This window comes from Cryptotermes secundus, unplaced genomic scaffold, assembly GCF_002891405.2.
Source record: "Cryptotermes secundus unplaced genomic scaffold, Csec_1.0 scaffold931, whole genome shotgun sequence".
NCBI lineage: Eukaryota > Metazoa > Arthropoda > Insecta > Blattodea > Kalotermitidae > Cryptotermes > Cryptotermes secundus.
Genome location: NW_019732382.1, coordinates 736,724 through 749,546, shown reverse-complemented (window position 1 = coordinate 749,546; position 12,823 = coordinate 736,724). Strand labels below are relative to the sequence as shown.

The 12,823-nt window shown below is 36.3% G+C and overlaps 1 protein-coding gene across 1 annotated transcript in view; it reads right to left on the bottom strand.

The window, feature by feature from the left end:
- LOC111867678 (xaa-Pro aminopeptidase ApepP) overlaps positions 1 to 1,614 on the bottom strand; it is a 23,937-nt gene extending 22,323 nt beyond the window's left edge. The window contains exon 1 of the mRNA XM_023857726.2: positions 1,293 to 1,614. Within this exon, the coding sequence (XP_023713494.2) occupies positions 1,293 to 1,452 (160 nt within the window). The 5' untranslated portion in view covers positions 1,453 to 1,614. The remainder of the gene's footprint in view (positions 1 to 1,292) is intronic.
- Between the last annotated feature and the right edge of the window lie 11,209 nt (positions 1,615 to 12,823).

Genomic DNA, 12,823 nt, shown 5'->3' with positions numbered 1-12,823 from the left:
ATTAACCGTTCATGAATTAAAGTTCAATTTTATTATAGATTGCATTTAGACGCAGCAGAACAGCAAGACCTCCAAAAGTGAAAAAGTGCAATCTATAATAAAATTGAACTTTAATTCACGAACGGTTAATCAATAATATAATTAAACTAGTTAAAGTGAACTTGACGCAGTTATGAGCGTAAGTAGGAAGTGACTGAATACAAGTGAAAGTGAAAGCATAACAAGTGACCTGAATTGAAATTCGATTCACAAACTTTAAATTTTTTACACAATTTTAAATTTAAATTTTAAGTTTTGACTTTTAGAACAATTTTAACTTGTGTTTTATGAGAGCTTGATATATTATTGACCGTGAGCCTGAATAAGATACAGGATCGAATAAGTGAGAAGACGAATGTGATTGCGTGTAATTCTACAGCTGTGTTCGTACACCTGAGGATGACCTCTTGAGGTCGAAACATGTAGTGTAATAATAATAAAAATATGTTGTGTGGTGGGGTAAATTGACTCTAATATTTCGACCGAACTCCGTATGGAGATTCAACTAAAATGTGCCGACCTACTGCGAGTTTAGATCATTTTAATGGTTGCATTATTTAAGGTCCTATGTACACTTTTACATATATCATGTGAGTTTTTCGACAGATTTTAATAAAACTTGACATACCGTCATTTTAAGAGCTGTATTACTTAAGAGCCTAGTTAGGCATTTGCCTTTCCTTTGGCTGTCGAAAGATTATGATAAAACTGCGTAATGCCCTTAAATAGTACGAGTATTGCAGCTACCGCTAACATCGATATGTTCGAAAGAATATTTCATTTAAGGACCTAAATGTGTTTTTGGATACGTCTCGCAAGGAATTAACCCGAAAGAAAAATGTATTTGATAAAAATTATAATATACGTAACATACAACTATGTATATACGTGTATTATGCTTTAGGATAATTAAAGGATAATAATAATAATAATGAATAAATACGAGTATATGTATATTTGAAAGTAAGACGATAAATAACCAAGTATTTTAGGTGTTCTTCACGAAACAAACAAAAACTCCGTCCGTCCGTCTGTGACCTAATGTCGGCACCTAAATCCTTGGACGGCTTTTTATTTAATTCGATACGGGAAACTTTAACTAAAAGTTAACACCCTCGATCCGCAAAAGTTGGAACTAATTTACAGATAACGAACTAAATTAGCTGAAAACGTTAATACTCTTATAAGGGTAGTATATGACTGCAGTCGTCCACCCTATGGTAACAACTAGATCTGAAGAAAATGTTGCTCACCCAGTACTCCGAGAGAGAGCCTCAGCATCGTGGAACGGCACAATAATGAAGTGTCTGCAGATACTGTAATCCTTATTGTACCTGTATATGACAAACGATATATCGTTTCAACTAATCTTACTTCTAAACATTCCGTATCGCTTGAATAATGCTTTCGCATTACCGTTAAGCCTCCAGAGCAGGGTCTACAACCTACTGGTCCAATACCACATGCGTCTGTTACGGCCTACTTAGGTGTTGTGGCCTTAAATTGTTTCTGAAATAGCATACTTCCCCCAACACAATGAGCTGTGACCTTCCCGAGAAGATAAGTCATTCACCTGGTCTAGATATTCGACTTTTTAATGAACCCTAAGTTTCTTGACCGTGTTCAAAAGAGAACGCCATTGGTCCCTGTTATGAGCCAGACGAGTCCACTTCGCACTCGCACGTCTTTGTGATTTATTTTGATATCATAATCCGATGCAAGACTAGGGCTTACATGTGCCATTTCCCTTCAAGTTTCCAAACCAGAATTATGTATGCACTTATCTCTCCCATGCAACTGCATAGAGATAAGGTACGGTAAAGATATCTCTGTGCTTAATTAATTAATCATTATGCCATATAGACATACGGGGGAGTGGAGGTATAGCTCCATCATTCCTGCACTCGGCATTAGAAACGAATTGTCAGCTTCACGCCTCGGCTGCTTTATACCCAGGGAAAGAGCCCCCGGTACCCATAGGATACATTGGATGAACGTCACAGCTGGTCTGGACGCTGTAGAGAAAAATTTAACCATGCCGGGCCATCCAGTCCATAACCCATCACTATACAGACTTCTCCATGCATACTACATATCCTCCATGATGTGACTACCTTAATAAAACTTCTTAAGCAGTACGCCCTACAAAGCTCCTCGTCATGCAGTTAGTTTCATTGGTATATTTAACGACACTTTCTTATCCTCAAAGAGTTACAGACGTAGTCCATCTAAAATCAGCGGTATCAAAGTCCTCAGCACCTAGCCAAATGGCCATCCTCTTTAAGTCTGAATTTTGCTTTACATGTGGACCATAGATACGATGGCTCAATTATAAATAAGTAGCACAAGCAGCAAAACTATCATATCATTCAGGCCGCGCCACAGCTCAAGCGGTTAGTCGCTGGCTTCCCACTGCGGCGGCCCGGGTTCGATCCCGAGTCAGGTCAAGTGGGATTTGTGGTGGACGAAGTGGCGCTGGGGCAGGTGTTCTCCATATACTTCGGTTTCCCCTGCCAATCTTCATTCCACCAATTGCTCCACAATCACCCTCACCTATCATCTGGGGCTGGTACAATAGGCCAGAAGTGGCCGCAGTACAATGGACTTAGTCCCATCCCACCCCATCCCATATTATACTTTCAATTAATTAATGCAGGATACAATTACATCAAATGACTTATGGACTGTTGACTGAACTACCATGGTTACTTATATGCTCAAGAAACTTAACAATCTATATTTAAATTAGAAGATTTACAGTACTCCAGAACTGTTCTGCCTCATAAAGTGAAGGAATGCCACTAAAACAGCTGCAAAATGTAGACAAAATTTAGGCTAGTAAGACTGAAATCTGTCAGACTGAAGAAGAAATCACATGCAATTCACATGCAAAGCTATAGAATTTATCATTAACATGCATTTCTTTGCTTGTATGATCATCCTGCACAGTTTCATATTCATATTATATTCACAACTAGCATAATCATGAATTAAATAATTTTATGCAAGTGGAATTAAGTCTTAGCCACAAAAGAAAAACAAAAAAACAAAACCAGAACACTCATTACCTACTGCTAAATTTTGTGCACAGAAAAATAAAACTTTATAACTGTGTTCAACATAAATATATATTTATGACTATATACATGTATATATACAATACACAATAAAATTTAATTCAGTCACTATAATTTGGTTGAGCTGCTCAAATGGTGTTTTGTCATTTTCATACACATTTAGCATTAAAACACATACCTGAAAGAAAATGACACCCTTTCAAGGTAATTTAATACAAAATTAGTATAAGACAGGAAGGGAGCTTCATTAGAACAAGGCCCAAGAAAGAAATATTAGAAACTATATACAAATCTTCTATCCATATTGCTAACATTATCAAATTATGTAATCATGTCATGTAAAGACTTCCTGCTTATACTCGTAACATGTGATCTGGGTGTATTCTATGATTGGAGTAGATTTCAGACAAACTGAACAGTAATTTGAAACTTTCTCAAACAAAAACAATGGCAATTAACGACTTGTGTTTCCTGGTCATCACCTATTATATGGTTCTGCACACCAATTAAAACCTAAATAATTATACTTGCACAGAATTTTTAACAGTTTTAACTAGGTTTTGACCATTGTATACACTTAAATTTCCTAACATGCAGTGCTTTAAATAGAGCAGCACACAGGAAGTCTCCTCCCATCACAATACCACTTTGTTACAGATTCACTAATTACAAATATGGCGTGATGAAGATTACCTTAAAGCTGACAATACTGGGAATATTTTAGAATTAAGTGAATATGTTATTATCCAAGAAATGAAATGAGATCTACGTTTAAATACCTGCCTAAAATAGTAACATTTTTATATTTGAGGTTCTCATGGTGGTGACTATGGAAAGTACCATCTTCTCATATGCGACACTGTGTAGTGTGGTTTACAAATATTCTGGTGGAATGTACTACCTCTGTCTTCAGGGATGAAGAGTAAAGCCAGTAAGCAAAGAAGCAGCAAGCACCAACAAAAGTGCTCTGCTTTCTGCCCATTTGTTTTTTGCCAAGTTCAATCCTGAACGGTGAAGATGGAGACAGTACATTCCTCTTGAACACTGGCAAACATCTTCCACATTACATGACACCATATCCCAAAAGATAAGTCTTCAAGAGAATTCTTCATGTTACTCAAATTATTCTGTTATAAGACTGTCTTCCAGAAAAGAAACCAGCTCTCCAGATATGCAACTTAAACCTAGTAGGCACTTCAGAAAATGCACTCACCAACAGATCACTAGTACTCTCCATACAAATACTTTTATCTCACAGCTGGCATCTTATAATTTGCCCACGGCAAGTGGCCAACTATATTTCGTAAACCCCAAGGGAAAAACTGAGTCATGCATGACAATGTATGAATGTTCTCAGAAAAGAAAATTAAAGTGTTAAGACATTTCTTATGTTACACCACAGAATATACAAGAATTAAATCAGAATGAGACTAAGAAGTAATGTCACACCTACATGCCTACATGTATACAATATTAGAGAAAGATTTACTCTGAATAAGAGAAATATAATGTCTATGAAAAGTGTAATTCCAACCTAACTATAATATTTTTTATGAAAAACAGAAGAGTTACAAAGTAAAATATTATAATAATATTGGATAATCATTGTCGAACATTACAATACTAAATCAAAGAGTCCAACATTTCACATATGAATTATAATTTACCAGAAAAATTACATATTTATCTTAACAGTAGTCCCTTTGTAGTTCAGTCTATTTCTTTCATGCTTCAATATATCACAGAAAATTTATCTTCTTTGAGTATGATTATAGGAATAATTAACACAAAAGTCTTTTAAATTTAAAATGACATGGGCACCTACCAAAAAGCATGATTTCTGTTAATACAAATATGTTGGAGAAGATGTGCAAATGCCTGTGCACCATCAATTTCTTTGGGAATAACACTACAAACATTTGTCTGACTACCTTTAAAAATGACTGTTTAGCATCTGTTCTTCACATAATGTTGCTGTAGAAAATACCACATTCATGGCAGTTTCATGCAAGGATATTGTTATGAACCTTTTAGAGATCATTGCCCATTTTACCCACCAAATTCAACCCCATATCACAACAAAACATATCAAAGAAATTTTTTATGAGGTACAGTTCAGTATGTAATATGTAAAATATTTTAAACTTACCAGTCCTATTCTTTCCTTTAAGTCATCTCATTTTCACATATTCATGGTAATTACTGTTCTGACAATAACAAGACTGGTGAGAGGACACTTTGTCTCATTCCAGTACTCGACTAGATCAACCCCAATCTTCTTCAATTTTACAGTATTAATTGTGATTCATAATATAATATATAATGCTGAACTCAGTTTATATGCACTTCTCTCAGAATATTTCTATAGTGGCTAATATAAATCCTAATTGAAAGATATTTTAATATTCTATCTAATGCATGGTGATGAAGAGTTATTACAGATGCTTCATGATGATTGGAATCACCAACGTCTTCTAGATTCATTACAGTAAAGTTCAAAGAACTTAACCGTAAGACCTCTTGTGAGAAAACATTTACATACAATTTTTCTTGTGGTTTACAGGGACATGCAAGGGATGAAAGGTTTATGGAGTTTGGTTAATCCAGTAGCTGACTAAACCATAACTTGACAAGTGAGAAGTGATTATGTAGCAGACAATCTACATATGTTGCATCACATCTAGACTCGTTTCTTTCAAAATAATTACATGCAAGACTAAAGAAACATTTCAAAATGCCACACAGAATTCTAAACTTCATGCATCATTCAATAACATACTCATCACTTTGAAGTAAATTTGAACTTTATCTCATTTTGCAAATGCTCTCTTAACATTGAGAAGGGAGTCAGTCAGTACAATGCTGTCTACTGTACACGCCACTCATTTCCTTTCTTTAGATAATTTACACCCTACTTTCAATTAAGGGTAAAAATGGAATATAATAAATTAATGAAACTTTGGTTCTGTGTCTGCTCTTCCATGTTCTTCTGTTCTTACAATTTCTGTACAATATTGTCATATACATATTTCTCTTTTAGAATGAGATATGCAGCAGTTAAGCATACCATATGGATTAGAAACCATTCATGACTACATATATTACTTTGAGTATACAGTAACATTAGTATTTTACTAGTCACATTCATAAAATGAATGACATCACAAACTGAAGAATTACTCCAGTATTCTAGAAATACCATTATCTCTGAACTTTTGGCTAATGAACACAATGTACGTCATGTTTTACACATCACACTATACTAATAACAAGGGAAACTATGCTAAGGAGATTTAATCTGTGATCTGCTGGGTTATGCCATGCAGTGCTATTTGCACTTACATATCTAAGACTGCATGGCATCTAAACCCAGAAGACCCCAATTAAACTTCACTGCCGTGAAATCTTCAATCTCCCATATATATGGAATTTAGAGGGTCTGTCATTCGTTGACTTTTTCTCCATGCACCTCAGACAATGAGAAATGGAAAATGATGAACCTAACCCTATAGCACTTCATGAGAGACCATAAGATTAGTAAAATTCAGTTTTACGTTAAATGGTCATCAACACAAATTCAAGGGTAACTGTTACTTATTAAAAATGTGGTTTCAATAAATATTAATACTTCTGAAGTTGTGTTGATTGCCATTTAAGGCAAAATTCAAATTAATGTGGCTTTCAATAAACAGTAGTTACCTCTGAAGTTATTGATGGTCATTTATAGTAAAATTCAGTTTCACTAATCTTATAATTATTAAACACAACATGATGCAGAATTTAAGGATGGAGAGACAGAGGGAATGGGGATTATCTGCAGACTAGCTGCAATTAAAAGTACAACTGCCATGATGCAGTAAGACTGGATCCAACAAAAATAGCCTCCCCTGGCTTTTGCCAGACAGAAGATGTGAATAATGTTATTTCACTATTTGTGTCATTATATTGAAGCCTGAGAGAGCGAGGGAGAGGGAAAGAGAGAGACAGACATTATGAATTGCCTGTACACTAGCTGCAATTGTCAGTACAACTGCCATGAAGTATCAATACTGACAGTGACATTAAATTTTCCCAAATGTCTAAAAATTTCCTTACCTAGCAGAAAATCATGTGTCTGCATTAAAAAGATCAACTGTACAATGTCTGGGGAATTAATCACTGTTTATTGTGAGATTCATATGAAACACCACTCTAAAGAATTAAACTCTTCTTCTCATAGACAGTATTGATGTATATATGTGGATGTACAGAGTGTTTTTCTTTAAATAAAACTGACGTGTTCACAGTACTATCTTTCACCACTATTCGTGCACCGCTGGCCATGAAGTGCACACAAATTTTGCCAATGACTCAGTATGTTGATAACATTTGGAATGAAGGGAAGTTCCTACTTTTGTTCAAAGATCACAGGAGGTGTTGAAAACACTGTCCCTCTACACATAAATATCTTTCACAATTGTTTCATTAAAAACGCATGTACACACATTCCTTCTTGCACTTACAGCACACCAGACATCAACTTTCACTGAATGGCTTCAGCAATTGTGTTGCTGTTCTTGCACTAGACTTTGACACTCCACTCACTTGGGCTAGACGTTTCAGTGATTTTCCTGGTGTACATTCAAGTCTGGCCCCTATCTCATCTAACTTCTCCTCAGCAAGCACTTGGCACTTGTGTTTTCCTTCTTGTCTATTAAGAGTCTCGTTGTTCTAAGTTTATTCACTAAATTATGAATTGTCTGTATGCTGGGAACTCTTTCATCACAAAATTTATGTCAAAATTTTTGCTGACACTTTCCAGCAGATCCATATTTCACGTAGGTGTCATACAGGTTGCTCTAAAATAGTGAACCATGTTGTACCACACCGCTGACTATTAACTGGAAACAAACGGCTCACAGTGCTGGTAACTGCTGCCTACTGCTCACAGATCATAAACACACTCCCATGCATAAATACATAACATAATACCATGTAGAGGTCTACAAGTTAATTTAATTATTTTCCTTCATTCCGAATGCATGCCGAATCATTAGCAAAACATGCATGTGTCCCACAGCATATTGCACACCGGTTGCTGCGAAGCGCAGAGCTGTGAACTCATCAACCCAATTAAAATTCTCCCCATATTTTTGAATAACCTCATGTATAACCACTGTGTTTTATTGGGGTTTCTTGTGTGAAATCTTCAGTTGTACTGTACATGTGTTTTTGTGTTTATATGACATATTCCACAGCAGACAATCATTTTGACTAATTCTGAATCCACGGAATGTAATGTAATATAAAATAGAAGGCAGAAATTCATCAGGAAAAAGAGAATATTTTAAATTTGCTCACACATACTACTTAAGATACACTTCAGAGGTTGTTTAAACGTTTCTTAAATTTGAGAACACAAATTATATTTAAAAACTGACTTTATGCCAATATAAAAATCAGACAAAAATTTTGACCATGATATTAAATATTCATGCAGATAACAGATGAAAGATGAAAAGTATTATCAACTGATTATTTTCATCCTTCAATTCAATGTAATTTTAATTCTGAGCATACATTGGCAGTCTTTCCTTCTCTGTGCTAAACTTATTTTTTATACTCAAGCAGTACTTTCTGCTCCAAAATTATTTAATCATTTCCTTAAGGTGTCCAAAGTCAAATTCATTGCTTACATCCAAGACTAGCATGAAGCCTGTTGAAATTTCAATAGGAAATTGCTAAAAACAAACTTCATCAAACACACTCAATTATATGAACTTGAGAAGTTCTGGAAATACATCTGCATTTACAATGATAGACTAAATATGATAGAATAATAATATGCACAGGAAATGTTTCCTGTAAAGGCTGCCTACAAAAACAAAATAAAAAAAAAATCTGCTCTTTTCTTCTATTTATTTAACTCTCAACTATAATAGTTGATGCTTGACTGATGTGACCCTCAGATATAAGATGAAAACTGACAAACACTTCATAAATTTCACTAATAGTAATTATTTCCACAGAAACACCTAGACTCCCTTTCTTTCCATATACATCTTGAAATCTCCCCTCATATTCATATGCAGTACCACACTATGCAGAAGGATCTCAAATGCAACAAATGGGTGGAATCTTAACATAGAATCAAAAGATTCCCTTCTACAGTTCCCACAGATAACCATACCAATGAGCCACTCATATACATTAAATCACAATTTCACTGAAAATGCAAGTTACAAACAGTAGATTTTATTTTATGTGAGCAAAGGTCAAAACTGCAATGATGATTAAAGCATACATATCTCTCACTGTGACATGGTGGACCTATTCATAACTAATAACCCTGACTACTAAATAATGACAAAATAGCAACTCTCAAGTTTTTCTCCAATTCACATACAAAATAAGAAAGGTTACTCAGGTAACAAATGAGGTTACTTACCTATTTATCAGACTAACACATTAATAATAATTTATAATATTGTAACGTGTTTCGTTACAGAATACGCCGTAGAGATCGTTAATTGGTTTATTCAACAATCTACAAGAAACGGCTACAATTAATTATAACACAGTTGCGGGTTTCCACACTTTACAAACCCTACAACCAAAGTCTTCATGTACTAATAACGCGGGTGCTATACAAATCTCCCTGAATTACACACTCCAGATATAACTGTACTACAGCACTCACTAAGTCTCGAAAGCACACAATAAGTCTTCCGCTCGATGACTTCTTAGTTATCGCACACTCGCAGGCGGCTACCTTGAGAACTGTTGATAACACACTCTCGCTCGACTACTACTGATCTCTGCGACTGCCCCAGTACAACTGACTCGTAGCTGCTGTGCAGTTCCCTTATATAGCCGCAGTGCTTGCCTGTTGCGTAATGAGTGCCACGTCATCCTGTTACGTCACCGCTGTTAACTCACGTTGCATAGCTACCAGGTTGCGGGGGCTGGGCTAACTTTGGCTCCGCTCGTGACGTCACCGCGGGGAGAGTGGCGGGGTGATGACTCGCCTATTACGCGAGCGCTACGTTACCGCCACATGCCGCTGGGGAGGTAGGGGTCCTTCGTTGCGCAACATGTCACAATATTAAAAGCTATATCTGTACTGTCACTAAATTAGATTTCCATCTCTCAGTCGTGTACTATCCAACATCCCCTAGATTGTAAAATTCTGGTGAAGGCAAAGCTACCCCTGTGTTTAATTAAGCTACACACCCAGAAGACATATTCTTAACCTTAGTACTACATGAAAAACAGTGACCAGTTTCATGTGGCTGCTTTACTCCTAGGGATAAAGTCCCAAGTACTGGTCTCGATACTGTGAAGAATAAAACAATCTCTTGCTCCTACCAAGAATGAAACTGCAACTCCCTGGCCATCTAGCCTGCAGCTAATCACCATAGCTACTGATATATCACAAGAACAAATGTCATAAAATAGTTATATTTTGTTTAAATTAAAATAATTAATAATGGAATAAAAACATCCTAATAAATAATTAAATGACTGAAAATGTGCTAGCTTGTATTCCTACTGGCACTCATGTTTCACTCCCCCGTACATCCATCTCCCTCGCTAGGAAATGAAATGAACACTTAAAACTTACTATGTTCAATGTGGGAACAAATTATTGGATATTTGTCTTTTAGTTAGTGTCCAATGCCCCACATTAAATATCTTTAGCTTTCTTATATATCTTACATTTAACTCATTAGTTTTACTCTTCAATAATAAAATAGTGACATTCAAACAATCAAATTCATATTCTGCTCACACAGTATATGTATGTTTTAATGGAAAAATGAGAGTTAATGACATGCAGTCAGTTAAAAGGATTAAGAAAGTGCTGATGTTTCACACCTGTAATATATGTATGACAGAATAAAAAAACTTTTTATGAACTTCTCAAATGAGATGAGCTCAATTCTTCTGATTCATTTCAATCAATTCTATTAAGCACTATAAAAATATACTAGGCTTAAGGTTTTCTCCTTTCACCTTGTGTAAGGGCAAGCACACTTCTTAAGCTATAGAAATTTCTTTACAAACAAGAGGACTAGCTTAACACTAGAACTCTAGATATGTGCATGATTTCATGCAAAACACACACACACACACACACACACACACACACACACACACAAAGAGCAAAAAACTTCTTTACCTTTTATTAAGTCAGAGAATCTGTTTGTGTAATGCATATATGAATTATTACACCTATATTAATCTATGTGGGTAGGCTGAAAAGTAATGCACATATGCTTGTAGAGCGCGAACAAAAACAAATAGCAAGATCCATTAAAGTACAATTCTTAAGTTTCAAAAGCATACATTTATTTTTCAACATAGTCACCGTTAAGGCTAACACATTTCTCCCAACGTGTAACAAGTTTTTTCAATCCGTCACTGAAAAATTCTTCCGACTTTTCTCGAATCCAGAACTTGACAGCTGCCTTCACCTCATCGTCCGAGGTGTAATGATTACCCTTGAGGTCTCTCTTGAGTAGAGGAAAAAAAATAAAAATCGCAAGGCGTAAGATCGGGGGAATAAGGAGGGTGTGGAATCGGTTCAAACTTCAGGTTTCGCAGAGCCTCTTCAGTTGCGGGCGAGGTGTGCGGACGAGCATTGTCATGTTGCAAGATTATTGGCACCAGGCTGCCTCTAACACGACAAACTCGACGCCGGAGGTGTTTTAGAGTCTGTATGTACTGAAGAATTTACCGTTGCCCCTCGTTCCAGAAAATCGGTCACATAAACTCAGTGAGCATGCCAAAATAGTCAAAAGAAGTTTTTTGGCGGATGGTTGTTTTTGAACTTTTTCGCCTGAGGAGAAGACGGATGTCAATATTGAGCGCTCTGTCTTTTCTCTTCCGGGTCATAACGATGGACCCATGACTCGTCCCCCATCACAATATTCAAAAGAAAGTCGTATCCTTCATCACGGTAGCGCTGCAAAAGTTACTCGCAGCATTCCAATTGACGCTGTTTGTTCTCGTCTATGAGACGGCGTGGTACCCATCATGAAGAGATTTTACGGTATCCCAGTTGTTCGATAATGAAGCCGACACGTTCCTTGGATATTCCAATATGTTTGCGATACGCTTTTGAGTGATTCGTCGGTCATTTTGAATCAAATCGTCGACGAGTTTGCGATGATTACTGTCTGTGGCAGTGATCGGACGTCCGCTGTGTGTTTCATCAACAATTATGGCTTTTCCAGGCTTGCAACCACGAAATGTTATTACCCATTGATTTACATTAGATCTATCAACAGCATCGTCACCAGTATGAATCTCAGTAGGAGTCACTTTTTCAGCAGTTAAAAATTCGATAACAGCACGCTGTTTAACTCACGTTGACATGGCACTAGAACACGTCTCCATACTTCCGCTTCTCGAAATACACTGGATGAACGCAACGACCTAAAACCTGCGCACGCGTATTGAGGGGGAATGTTACTTCCACATGCCACCCAGCACGCTTCTGAAGGTCATTTCGTTCACGCTCTATAAACATGTGTGCATTATTTTTCAGCCTACCTACGTACAATGCAACTGAGTATTTAATCCGTTAGCTAAATCTATAATGTACAAATTTTATTGAAAACTTCCTTATTCTCTTGTATTGTTAGTTACCTCTTTGTTCTCATTCCCAACATCTTTACTTCCGTTACTTCCATTTTGTATCTGTTCTAGATCATCTTCTGATT